General features: G+C 34.0%; 1 protein-coding gene and 1 pseudogene across 7 annotated transcripts in view; one reads left to right on the top strand and one right to left on the bottom strand.

The window, feature by feature from the left end:
- Positions 1–14,579, bottom strand: part of VPS13A (vacuolar protein sorting 13 homolog A) — a 266,390-nt gene that overhangs the window by 140,051 nt on the left and 111,760 nt on the right. For all 7 annotated transcript variants that reach the window (XM_059071189.2, XM_067039602.1, XM_067039598.1 and 4 more), the window contains 3 exons: positions 11,900–11,981; positions 10,505–10,659; positions 9,836–9,992 (listed from right to left, as the gene is read on the bottom strand). In XM_059071189.2, the coding sequence (XP_058927172.1) occupies positions 9,836–9,992; positions 10,505–10,659; positions 11,900–11,981 (394 nt within the window). The remainder of the gene's footprint in view (positions 1–9,835; positions 9,993–10,504; positions 10,660–11,899; positions 11,982–14,579) is intronic.
- On the top strand, positions 2,524–2,755 carry LOC131761000 (translation machinery-associated protein 7-like; annotated as a pseudogene).

Below are 14,579 nucleotides of genomic sequence, written 5' to 3'. Positions count from 1 at the left end.
CTGTCTACAAGAAACCCACTTTAAGTATAAAAGTACGTATAGATTGAAAGTAAATATATGTTGAAAAATATATTATGTTAACACTAATAAGAAAGCAGAGATAGCTATATAAATTTTCAAACAGAGCAGACTTCAAAGCATGCAAAAGTTATCAGGGATAAAGAAAGGCATTACATAATGATAAAGGGGTCAATTCTCCATTAGGACACAACAATCCTTAAGGTGTACTTATCTAACAATAGAAAGCAAAAATGATAATACTGCAAAGAAAAATAAATGAACCCACTACCATATTAGAACACTTCATACCCCTCTATCAGAAATGGACAGATCCAGCAGACGAAAAATCAGTAAGGACATAGTTGAACTCAGTAATACCATCAAATAACTGGATGTAATGGATGTCTACAGACTACTTCATCCAGCAAGAGCAGAAAATTCATTCTTCTTAAGCTCACATGGAGTATTCACCAAGATCAACCACATTCTCAGCCACAGAACACACCTTAGTAAGTTTTAAAAAAAGAAATCATACAACGTCTGCCTTCAGACAACAGAATTAAAATAGAAATCAATAACAGAACAATAGTTGGAAAATTCCAAAATATTTGGAGAACGAACAACACACTTCTAAGTAACACATAAGTCAAAAAAGAAATCTTGAGGAAAGAATTAAAAAACACTTGGAACTGAATAAAAATGACAACACACCTGATCAAAATCTGTGGGCTATAGTGAAAGCTGCACTTAGAGGGAAACACAGCATTGAATGCATATATTAGAAAAGAAGATTTAAAATCAATAATCTATGCTTCCACATCTTAGGAAACTAGAAAAAGAAGAAGAGAACAAATCCAAAGTAAGCAAAAGTAAAGAAATAAAAATGAGATCAGAAATCAGTGAAACCGAAAGCAAGAAGTCATTAGAGAAAATCAAAGAAACCAAAAGTGGTTCTCTGAAAAAAATCAACAAAGTTATAAATCTCACCAGGCTAACTTAGGAAAAACAAAGAGAACACAAATTACTAGTATCAGAAATGAAATAGAGGACATCACTATAGGTATCATGCACATTAAAAGAATAAAGAAATACTATGAACAACTCTGCCCACCAATTTGATAACCTAATAAAATGGAACAATTCCTTGAAAGACATACTTTGTCAAACTCACACAGGAATAAACAAACTGAATATCTATTAAAGAAATTAAGTCAATAATTAATACCCTTCCAAAACAGAAAGCACCAGGCCCAGATGGGTTCACTAGTGAATGTGAACAAACATTTAAGGAAGATACTATACCAATTCTGTACAATCTCTTTCAGACTATAGAAACAGAAAATACTTCCTAACTCATTCTATGAAGCCTGGATTACCCTAATACCAAAACCACACACACAAACACACAGACCAAAAAAAAAGAAAAAAATGAGGGGAAGGAGGAAGAAGGGAAGAAGAGAACTACAGGACAGGGATTTTCATTAACACAGATGCAAAAATTCAACAAAATAATAGCAAACTAAATCCAACAGTGTGGAAAAAATTATGCACCTGACCAAGTAGGATTTATCCCAAGATAACAGGTTTGTTCAACATTTGAAAATCAACTGACATAATCCATCACATCCATAGACTAAAGAAGAAAAACCACATGATCATATAAATTGATGCAGAAAAGGCATCTGACAATATACAACAACACTCATGATAAAAGCTCTCAGTAAACTAGGAATAAAAGAGAACTTCCTCAACTTGATAAAGTATCTTCAAACAACCTATAGCTAACATCATAATGGTGAGAAACTCAAAGCTTTCACACTAAGGAACAAGGTAAGGATGTCCTTCCCCTCTTATCACCCATTTTCACATTGTAATGTAGCTCTTACCAAATACAATAAGAGAAGAAAAGAAATAAAAGGTATAAATACTAGGATGCAGACTGGGATGGAAGACATAAAACTGTTCACAGATTACATGATCATATATGCACAAAATCTAAAAGAATCAACAACAAAAAAACTCAAACTAGTATGTTATTATAGTAAAGTTGCAGGATACAAGTCAACGCCTTTCCTATATACCAAAAAGGACAAAGTGGAATTTGAAATTAAAAACACAATTTTTATTTACATTAGCACCCCAATACTGTAATTCTTCAGGAAAAAATCTAATAAAATATGCACAAGACCTCTATGAGGAAAACTACAAAACTCTAATGAGTAAAATCAAGAATCCAAATATATGGAGAGATGATCCATGTTCATGGATAGGAAGACTCAACAGTTCCAAGATGTCAGTTATTCCCAACCCATTCTATAGATTCAATGCAATACCAATCAAAATTCCAGGATCCAATTCATGTATATTGACAAATTGATTCTAAACTTCATAAGGAGAGGCAAAAGACCCAGAATACCTAAGACAATACAGACAGTCCCCAACTTAAGATGGTTTGTATCATGATGGTAAAAAAATGGATACCCGCATCTGGTGGCAGGGTCTGGGGAAGGGATGGCAGGCACCATGTTGGTCCGCGAAGGTGGCAAGAAGAAGCCCCTGAAGCAGCCCAGGAAGCAAGCCAAGGAGATGGACGAGGAAGATAAGGCATTCAAGTAGAAACAGAAGGAGGAACAAAAGAAACTCGAGGAGCTAAAAGCGAAGGCCGTGGGGAAAGGCCCCCTGGCCACAGGTGGAATTAAGAAATCTGGCAAAAAGTAAGCTGTTCCTTGTGCCTGAGGCAGTGATGATCCTTAGTTCCATTCCTATTTAAACATCTGGATTAAACATCTGGATTCCCTGCCATAACATCAGTTGCCACCTATAGCTAGAATGAAGTGTTGTCTTGGAACCTATTTTACATTTAAGAATAAACTTTTGTAAAAAAACAACAACAAAACAAAACAAACAAAAAACTGATAAACTTACAACTACTGTACCCTTACAACCATACTGTTTTTCACTTTCAGTACAGTATTCAATAAATTATATGAGATATTCATCACTTCATGATAAAACAGACTTGTGTTAGATGATATTGCTCAACTGTAGGCTAACATAAGTGTTCTGAGGATGTTTAAAGTATGCTAGGCTAAGCTATGATGTTCAGTAAATCAGGGGAATTAAATGCATTTCAACTTAGAATATTTTCAACTTACAATGGTTTATTGTGACATAATACCATCGAAAGTTGAGGAAGATCTATATTAAAGGAGAAGAACAAAGTTGAAGGACTGACACTACCTGATTTTAGAACTTGCTATAAAGTTAGAGTAATCAAGGCACTGTGGTACTGGCAAAAGAACAGACAAAACAGATCAATAGAACACAACGGAGAGTCCCAAAATAGACTTCCCTAAATATACTCAGTTGATATTGGACTAAAGAGCAAAAGCAATACAATGGAGAAAGACAGTCTTTCCGACAAATGTTGATGGATTAAATGGATATCCACACACACAAAAAATCACCCTTCACAAAAATCAACTCAAAATGGACGATGCATCTACATATATAATACAAAACTATAAAATTTCAAGAATATGGGAGAATATCTACACATCCTTGGATTGGCAATGACTTTTTAGGATACAACACCAAAGGCATCATCAAGGAAGGAATCAATAAACTGGACGTCTTTAGAAATAAAAATTCTTCTCTGCAAAAGACTATAAGAAAATTAAAAGACAAGCCACAGACTGGAAGAAAATATTTGCAAAAGACACATATGATAAAGGACTGTTATCCAAAATACACAAATAATTCTTTAAATTCAACAAGAAAACAAACAATACAACTTAAAAATAGGTCAAGGAACTTAACAGAGACCTCATCAGAGAAGATATACAGATGGCAAATAAACATATGAAAAGATGTTCTACATGTTATCATCAAGGAAATAAAATTAAAACAACAATAAGATACACTACACACCTTATTAGGATGCTCAAAATCCAGGCCATTGACACCAAACACTAGTGAGGATGTGGAGCAACAGGAGCTCCCTTCATTACTGATGAGGATGCTAAAAGGTACAGCCACTTTGGAGAATGTTTGAAAGCCTCTTATAAAACTAAACATACACTTATATTAGACTCAACAGTTGTGCTCCTTGGTATTTACCCAAAGAAACTGAAAACTTATGTCCACACAAAAACCTGCACATGGATGTTTACTGCACCTTTACTCAGAACTGGCAAAACTTGGAAGCAACCAACACGTTCTCTGGTACTTGAATGGATAAACTGTGGTACATCACACAGTGTATTATTATTAAGTGCTAAGAAGAAATGAATTATCAAGTCATGAAAAGACATAGAGATAATTTAAATACATATTAGTAACTGAAAGAAGCCAGTCTGGAAAAGCTAGATACTATATAATTCCAACTATATGACATTCTGGAGAAGGCAAAACTATGGACAAAGTAAAAAGATGAGTGGTTGCCAGGGACTGAGGGAGGACAGGAAAGGATGAATAGATGGATCACAGAGGGCTTTTAGGGCAGTGAAACTACTGTGTACGATACTGTAATATTGGATACATGTCATTATACATTTGTTCAAAACCCTTAGAATGCACACCAAGCTAAAACAAGTAAACTATAGAATTTGGGTGTAGTGTGTCAACGTAGGTTCATCAACTGCAACAAATGTATCACTCTGTTGGAGAATATTTATAAAGTGAGAGACTATGCCTGTGTAGGTGCAGGAGATATATGTTAAATCTCTATCATCTGCTCAACTGTGCAGTGAATCAAAAACTGCTCTAAAAATAAAGTCTATTAAAATAGTTTTAATGTTATCCCTACACATAATAATGTTCTTATGCTAAAAAGGAGTATAATGGGGCTTCCCTGGTGGCGCAGTGGTTGAGAGTCTGCCTGCCGATGCAGGGGACGTGGGTTTGTGCCCCGGTCCAGGAAGATCCCACAAGCCGCGGAGAGGCTGGGCTCGTGAGCCATGGCCGCTGGGCCTGTGCGTCTGGAGCCTGTGCTCCGCAAAGGGAGAGGCCACAACAGTGAGAGGCCCGCGTACCGCAAAAAAAAGAGTATAATGAAATTAAACTAATGAATAGTTTGTCTTTTCCTTTAATTGAGGGATAAATGACATAAAACATATTAGTTCCAGGTGTACAATGTGACTCCATATTAATATACATTGTGAAATGATCACAATAAGTTTAGTTAACATCTGTCCTCACACTGGCTTAGAAATTTTTCTCCTTGTGATGAGTACTTTAAAGATTTGCTCTTTCAACAAATTTCAAATATGCAAAACAGTATTATTAACTACAGTCACCATGCTGTACTTTACATCTCTATGACTGACTTACTTTATAACTGGAAGTTTGTGCCTCTGAACCCCCTTCACCCATTTTCTGCAGCCCCACCCCCCCCCACCTATGGCAACGACCAATCTGTTCTCTGTACTACCTTGGTTATTTTTGTTTGTTTGTTTGTTTGTTTTAGATTCCACATATAAGTAAGATCATACCATATTTATCTTTCTCTGACTTATTTCACTTAGCATAATGCCTTCAGGGTCCATTCATGTTGTCACAAATGGCAAGATTTCATTCCTTTTAATGGCTGAGTAGCAATCCATGGTATCTATTGGGTTGGCCAAAAACTTCGTTTGGATTTTTCCATAAGCTTTTATGGAAAAACCCGAATGAATTATTTTGGCCAACCCAACAGATAGCACATCTTTATCCATTCACCCATTAATGGACACTTAGGTTGCTTCCATATCTTGGCTATTGTCAGTAATGCTGCAATGAACATGAGGGTGCACATATCTTATCAAGTGAGTGTTTTTGATTTCTTTATATAAATACTCAGAAGTGGAATTGCCAGATCAGATGGTAGTTCTATTTTTAATTTTTTGAGGAACTTTAATACTGTTTTCCATAGTGTCTGCACCAATTTACATTCTCACCAACAAAGCACAAGGCTTCCCTTTTCCCACATCCTCACCAACACTTTATTGCTTGTCTTTTTTATAACAGCCATTCTAACAGGTATGAGGTTACATCTCCTGGTTTTGATTTGCACTACCCTGATGATTAATGAGTTGAGCATCTTTTTGTGAACCTGTTGGCTAGTTGTATGTCTCGTTTGGAGAAAATGCCTATTCAGATCCTCTGTTCATTTTTGTTTGTTTTTTTCCTATTGAGTTGTATGAGTTTTTTATATTATTTTAGATATTAACACCTCATATCAGATATACGAATTGCAACTACATAACTCTATTTCATAGACTGGCTTTTCATTTACTTGATGGTTTCCTGTGCTGTGCAGAAGTTTTTTAGTTTGATGTAGTCACATTTGTTTATTTTTGCTTTTGTTCCCTTTTGGCAATCAGAACCAAAGAAATCATCACCAAGACCAGTGTCAAGAAGCTTACTGCTTATGTATTCTTCTAGGAGTTTTATGGTTTTAGGTCTTACATTCACATCTTTAATCCATTATGAGTTAATTTTTATTTATGGTGTAAGATAGTAGTCCATTTTCATTCTTTTGCATGTGGCTGTCCAGTTTTACCTGCATCAATAAATGATGCTGCTAAATGTATATTCTTGGCTCCTTTGTCATAAATTAATTGATCACAGATATGTGTGCTTGTTTCTGGGCTCTCTATCTTGTCCCACTAATTGATGTGTCTGTTTTTATGCCAGTACCATACTGTTTTGATTACTATTGCTTTGTAATATAGTTAGAATTCAGGGCTCATGATGCCTCCAGCTTTGTTCTTCTTTCTCAAGATTGTTTTGGCTATTCGGGTCTCCCATGGTTGCACACAAATGTCAGAGTTACTTGTTCTAGTTCTGTGAAAAATGTCATTGGTATTTTCATAGAGACTGCATGGAATCTGTAGATTGCCTTAGGTAGGATATACATTTTAACAGCATTAATTATTCCAACCCATGAGGCACAGAATATCTTTCTGTTTGTTTTTTCAATTTCTTTCATCAATGTCTTACAGCTTTCAGTGGATAGGTCTTTTACCTCCTCGGTTAAATTTATTCCTAGGTATTTTGTCCTTTTCGAGTCAACTGTAAATGGAGTTGTCTTCTTAATTTCTCTTTCCTGATAGTTTGTTTTTAGTGTACAAAAATGCAACAGATTTTAGTATGTTGATTTTGTATCCTGCAACTTTAATGAATTTGTTGATTAGTTCCAACAGTTTTTTTGGTGGAGTCTTTGGAGTTTTTGTACGTATAATCTGCAATAGTGACAGTTTTACTATTGGGTCAATTAATAAATCAAAAGAGAAATTTAAAAATACCTTAGACAAATGGAAATAGAAATACAACATACCAGGGGGCTTCCCTGGTGGCTCAGCGGTTGGGAATTCACCTGCCAATGCAGGGGACGTGGGTTCGTGCCCTGGTCCAGGGGTGATCCCACATGCCGTGGAGCAGCTAGGCCCGTGCGCCATAGCGACTGAGCCTGTGCTCTAGAGCCCATGAGCCATGACTACTGGGCCCACGTGCCACAACTGCTGAAGCCCACATGCCTAGAGCCCATGCTCCGTGGTGGGAGAGGCCACCGCAGTGAGAAGCCTGCGCACCACAAGGAAGGGTAGCCCCCACTTGCCGCAGCCGGACAAAGCCTGCGCACAGCAACGAACACCAAATGCAGCCAAAAAGAAAAAAAAAAAAGAAATACAACATACCAAATTTTATGGGATGCAGCAAAAGCAGTTCTAAAAGAGAAAAAGCATGGATGCCTACTTTAAGAAACAAGAAAAATCTCAAATAAACAACGTTACTTTTTACACGTCAAGAAATTAGGCAAAAAAAAACAAAACCCAAAGTTAGTAGAAGTAAAAAAATAACAATGGAGGAGAAATAAATGAAAGATACCAAAAGACAGCAGAAAAGATCAATTAAACTAAAGAGCTGATTCTTTGAAAAGACAAAATTGACAAACCTTCACCTAGATTCACCATGAAAAAGAGAGAGGGCTCAAATAATATAATCAGTTATGAAAAAGGAGATGTGACAAATGATACCACAGAAATTTAAAGGATCATAAGAGACTAGCATGGATATTTTTATATGTTAACAAACTGGACAACCTAGAAGAAATGGATAAATTTCTAGAAACATACAATCTTCCAAGACAAAATCATGAACAAATAAGAAGTCTGAATAGAGCAATAAGTCCCAAGGAGATTGAATCAAAACCTCCCCCCCAAAAAAAATCCAGGAATAGATGGCTTCACTGGTGAATTCTATCAAACATTTAAAAAGAATTAATACCAATCCTTCTGAAACTTCCCCAAAAAATAGAAGAGGAGGAAACATTTGCAAACTCATTTTATGAGGCCAGCATTACCCTAATACCAAAACCAGACAAGGACACCACAAGAAAAGAAAATTACAGGCCAATATTCCTGATGAATATATATGCAAAAATCCTCAGCAAAATATTACCAAACCAAATTCAATACTATATTAAAAGGCTCAAACACCAAGATCTAGTGGAATTTGTTCCAAGGATGTTGCAGTTCAACATACACAAATCAATCAACATGATATACCACGTTAACAAAGTGAAGGATAAAACTCATATGATCATCTCAATAGATGCAGAAAAAGCATCTGACAAAATTTAACATCCATTTAATATAAAAGCTTTCTACAAAGTGGGAACAGAGGGAATGTATCTCAACATAATAAAGCCCATCTATGCTAAGCCCACAGCTAATATACTACGCAACAGTGAAAAGCTGAAAGCTTTTCCTCTAAGATCAGGAATAAGAGAAGGATGCTGACTTTGCCACTTTTATTCAACATAGTATTGGAAGTCCTAGCCACAGCAATTAGGCAAGAAAAAGAAATAAAAAGCATCCCAGTTGGAAGTGAATAGTTTTTCTTAATATTCTGATGGAATTCATGAACCATTCAGAATTATGTTTCAAGGAAAAACCTCAAAATGTAAAGGAGGAAAAAAAAAACTCTTCTAAAAGCCTGCCAAAGGAAACAGAAACATTTTCTAAGATATCATATAATTTATATGTTAGGATTTGGGATATAAATTGTTTGTGGTAGGCAGAATATTTACACACCCCTCCCACAAGGATGTCCATGCTCTAATCCCCCTAAACCTGAGAATATGTTATTTCATATGGTAAATGTAACATTACAGAGATGATTAAGGTTAAGATTAAGGGGAAATTATCCTCAATTGTTCAGATGCACCAAATCTAATTACCTTACTTTTTTAGAGTGGAAGAAAAAGGTATAAGAAAAGGTTAGAGAGATTACAGCATGAGAAGGATCTAACACCCCAAAATGGTTCTGGGATATTAAAAAAAAAATTGTGCAAGGACCTAGAGAGGCCTGTAGGAGCTAAGGCCAATCCTCACCTTATAGGCAGCAAGAAAACAGACTTAAACCATATAAAACTAAATTCTGCCAACACCTGAGTGAGCAAGAAAATAGATATTCCCCTACAGACTCCAAAAAAGAAGTCCTGTTGACAGCTTGATTTTTTCACACTAAGACTTGTGTCAGACATCTGATATACAGAACTTTAATAAATTTGTGGTAAATTGTTACAGTATCAATAGGAAACTTATTCAGTATTTTAGTATTCAGTTAAGTAGACTTAAAATTAAACCATTTTCCTTAATGAGAAAAATTATCTTCATTTTCTCTCTAATCTACGCCTTAGATTCCAAAGTAGAATATGAAAGTTGAAGACTAACACATTTATTTGATAGTATTTTAATCAAATGTACTGACTAAACACCTAGAGAATTTATCTCTAGAAGGTAATCATACAGTAAAATTAATTAACTTAGTTCTTTAAAACAGAGATTCTTACCAAAATATTCTGGGCATTTTAAGCAGACCTCTTTCAAAAAGGCATTTGCTTTCAAATCAAATGTTCTAAGCTCAATGACTGTGCCCAATCCCAAGATATTAATTTCTACCACAGGTAGTTCACAATCTCCAACAAGGTGACAGAATTCAATCAAAACCTGGAAAAGAAAGGAAAAAGAAACTATGACTCCCTAAAACAAAAAAATTGTTTATGTGGATGGTGGCTATATATGGATATGTGAGGTATACATGTGGTATAAATGATACGTATTTAAATTTAGAAGAGATTTTATACACACACATATACAATACACACATTGTGCAAATTATTTTCAATAAATATATACTAAATAACAACAATACATCTAAACTCTTAACTCTTTTTTTAAAAGTGAAAGTAGATTTATTTAGAGAGATACACATTCCACAGGCAGAATGTGGTCCCTCTCAAAAGGTGAGGGTGGCCAAACTTTTAATTATTGATTAAGGAAATTAATCTTCAAAGAAAGGGGAGGGAGAATCACAAAGTAACATTTGGATTGAGTTTAAATAGGATGAAAACAACACTGTCTGTTAGTAATGAGACTATATAAATGAGCTGTGAATAGTAGAAATGACCGACAATTTAAATAAGCCATATTAATTTTACCATAGTACATACAATGCATACCTCTGGCACTTCAAATCTTATTTTATACTCAATCATATTTTTTGAACAATCTGGCTTTTGAAGCTTTTTTTGTTGAGGACTTTTAACTCTAGATGGAGGTTGAAGAGGCTCTTCCAAGGGACTACATGGGGCGTCAAAAAACTCCTCATCTGAATCTAAATACCATAGAACATTTTAAGTCAATAATCACAATGATTGATTTAATAATAACATTCTAATAATTTTTCTGAAGTAAATATGAACACTAAAACACTATTTCAAAAAATTGAATGTAAGGTCGAAAATAAATAGAAAAGAATATAGAGATTACATGCGAAAAAATAACATTCTTAACAACAAAATGTATGGAAAATTACAGAATACAATCTTTAGCTTAATGAACACCATCTTTAAAATCACGATCCTAAAAACTGCTAAAGAAAATTTCATAGCAAATGCCAATGCCAATTATTACATACATGATGAATACTCTAAGGAACACACTAATATGCTCACTCTACCTGGAAACAGGTAAAAAGGACTTAGTTACAAACCCTGCAGTATTAAAAGTAGAAGGCAGGCCCTAAAGTTTGAATGGAGAAACTAAGATCAAACACTACTTCACATATATATGACTATATAGGAATATATATATGATAGTAAATTTCTACAACATGCTATTTAAATGGATCCCAAATCTAGTAAAACCATTAAAAGGTTTAAAGGAAACTAAAATCATCTAAGTATCCCTAAGAACATAAAATTGAATTTTAGGGTAGATGATCTCACAAACAACATTTCCTCCCCCTCCCCACCCACCCTGGTCACTACACAGAAAGGAAAACATTCTCTAGAAAACTGAGGATCAACATGGCAATTTCTGTTATTTAACATTTACAATTTTTAAAGTCTTAAAAATAGAAAAATACATTTATTTTTCTTTCTAATGTGGCCAAAAAAGCATGTATTTCATAACAAAATATTTACCAGTTTTAATACGTTAATGTAGATATTAAGGCTTGATTTTGTTCCTTTAATAACAAAAAAGGAAGTGTAAAAAGTAAAAAAAAAAAAAAAAAAAATTACTATAATGAAGATCTCCAAAAGCTAAGTAACACATTATAAATTAGACACAAAGTTCCATGGGGTGTCCTAAATCACAAAGGATAAAGATGATTAACTTGCTAGTGGTCTTTGTGATTATGGGGTTCAACTTTTATATACCAAAAATGTCCCACTGCAAAAGCAACTTTAAGGAACATCCAAATTATACTGTTTTAAAGGAATTTTAGTGAAATTTTGTGGATAATATGGAAATATCTGCCATTGCCTGAAATTTTTTATGTGATCTCAAAATGAATTTTTTTCATAATATATTTATAACAAGGAAAATTTCCTAAAGTAGTTTCATTTTACCATCTTCAACACATGGAATTTCCAAAAGAGGAAACTTTTTCTGTGAAATCTGTGATGTTCCCAAAGAAGTGGATCTTTGAATCTGGAAGAAAAGTTAATTCACTGTCAGCACACAGACTTTTATTATAAGTTCTAAGACAATTCTGACAACACACACACACACACACACACACACACACACACACACACACCTCAGTCTGAATTAACTGGAAAAAAAATCCAGCCTGAATTAGAAAGTTAATTTGTAAAATGCAGATTTAAAGAAGTGCTTTTACAATTTCAAGGCTAAATATAAATTGCAGACCTGTTATAATCATTTCCTTGTTGACAGACTTTGCATAAGAAGAGATCCTAGATGTATCTTAACATCTTACTAAATAAGGGAAGCCACCTCTAGGGCATCTATGAGAAACAACCAAAAGCCTCAAAGTTAAAGCCTCTGTAGTTGCGGAGCTCGCAGTTTCATTTTTAACGTTTTAAAGATATTTTAGTAAATTTACTTTTTTACTGTTCTGGAAAATACAGCATACAAAACACATATAATGCAATTGAAAATCATCATAATAAAAGACACCCCTGAATCTTCCATCCAGGCCAAGAAACAAAATAGTACCATACCCTTACCTAGAAGCATCTTATGCGTTCCTTTCTTCATCATATTCCCTAAAATTGATTTACTTTTATTTTATTTACTTGTTTTTAACTGCCTATGACTGATTCTCTAAGTAATACATTGTTTAACATGTTCCTTTCTAAACTTAGAAAAAAGCAATTAACACGGCATACATTTTCCTGTGATGTTCTTCAACAAAATATTCTTTAAATTTTATCCATATTCATAGTTTACTCATTCTCACTGCTATACATTGATGAATAAACCACTACTTATTTGTCCATTACACTGTTGGTAAATATTTGTGTTGTTTACAGATTTTTGCTTTTATTCACATTGCCATTATAGGAATCCTTGAACATAGGTGCTCAAATGCAAGATTTTCTATGGTGTATATATCAAAGAGTGGAATTTCACATGTTCACCTTAGTAAGTACTACAAACATGTTTTCACAAGTGTTTACAAGGCATTACATGATATCAGGAGTAGATCAGAGTTTGTATGGCTTCATTTCCTCATTAATACTTAGTGCTTTCAGATGTTTTAAATGTTGCCAATCTCACTGGCATTTTCACCCGTTTTAATTAGAATTTCACAAACATATAATAGTTACACATCATGTCATAGGTTGATGGGTTGTGTTTGTCCTTCTCTGAATCCTATTCATTTGGGAGAAACATTATTATTGAAACATAACTTACTACATCTGAGTACAGAACTGTAGGTATAAATAAAACTAAATTTCAAAAAGAAAACACACTCATGAACCCAAAATCCAGATCCAGGAACAGAACATTACCAGCAACTCAGAAACATCCCTCATGCTCATCAATCACCAGGCATACCTCCAAAAGTAACAACTATGCTGCCCCAATTTCAATTTTTAATGTTCTGAAAGTTCTTACAATGGCATTCATTAAAAAATGATTTTGTTTTGTATCTTCCTGATGAGTAATAAAATTGAACACCTTCTCATACGTCTGTTTGCCCATTTCTTATTGGATTCTTGGTCTCCTTTTATATTTTGGATAAAGTCTTCTGTAAGTTGTATGTGTTCCAAGTATTTTTCCCAGTTGGATGGTGAACGTTTTTCATTATTAACAATGTCTTTCAAAAGGCAGAAATTTTTAATTTCCATGAAGTGTAATTTATTTTTTTTCTTCTGTATTTGTGCTTTTTTATTCCCAGATATCTTTACCCATCACAAGAGTTCAAAGATTTTCTCCTATGTTTTTTGTTGAAGAAACTTTACACCTTTGGGCATTTACAGTTAAGTCTATGTTCCATTTTAAGTTAAATTCCATGTATGGTATATGGTACAGATTTATGTTCACTTTTTTCCCCACATGGCAATCTAATTATTTTAGAACCATTGTTGAAAAGACTATCCTACCATCACTTAGTTGCACTAGCACCTTTGTAAGAAATAAAGTACATATTAACCATATATTATATTGTGAAATTATTTCTGGATTCTGCTCTACTTCAGTTATTTTATGCCTATTCTTGTGCCAATACAACACTTTCTTGAATAAAGTAGCTATGAAATAAGTCTTGATATCAAGAATTAGAAATCCTCCATTGTTATTCTTATCCAAATTTTTTGGGGCTGATATATCTCCTTTGCATTTCCATATATACATTATAATAAGCTTGTTAACTTCCAGAAGAAAAATTTGGTATTTTGATTGGGGTTGTGACAAATCTATACAGTTTTGAGAGAACTGTCATTTTAATACAGTCAGTCCTCCAATCATTAACTATGTATATCACTCCACTTACTTAGGTCATGATCAATTATTTTCAGAAATGTTCTGTAGTTTTAGATATAAATGACTTGTATTTCTTTTGTTAAATTTTTCCTAGGCATTTAACTCTTTTTAATGCTATTATGAATGGAACATTTTTCTTAATTTCATTTTTAGAAACAGCTTATTATTTACATTGATGACATAACCTGCAACCTTGACAAATTCACTATTACTAGTTGTATTTTTCTACATTCCTTAGGACTTTCTGCATAAATGATCATGTCACCTGCAAATAAAGATAGTTTTACTTTTTCA

The sequence above is a fragment of the Kogia breviceps genome, chromosome 8 (assembly GCF_026419965.1).
Source record: "Kogia breviceps isolate mKogBre1 chromosome 8, mKogBre1 haplotype 1, whole genome shotgun sequence".
Classification (NCBI taxonomy): domain Eukaryota; kingdom Metazoa; phylum Chordata; class Mammalia; order Artiodactyla; family Physeteridae; genus Kogia; species Kogia breviceps.
Note: the sequence above shows the minus strand (reverse complement) of the source record. Positions and strands in the feature narration are given on the sequence as shown.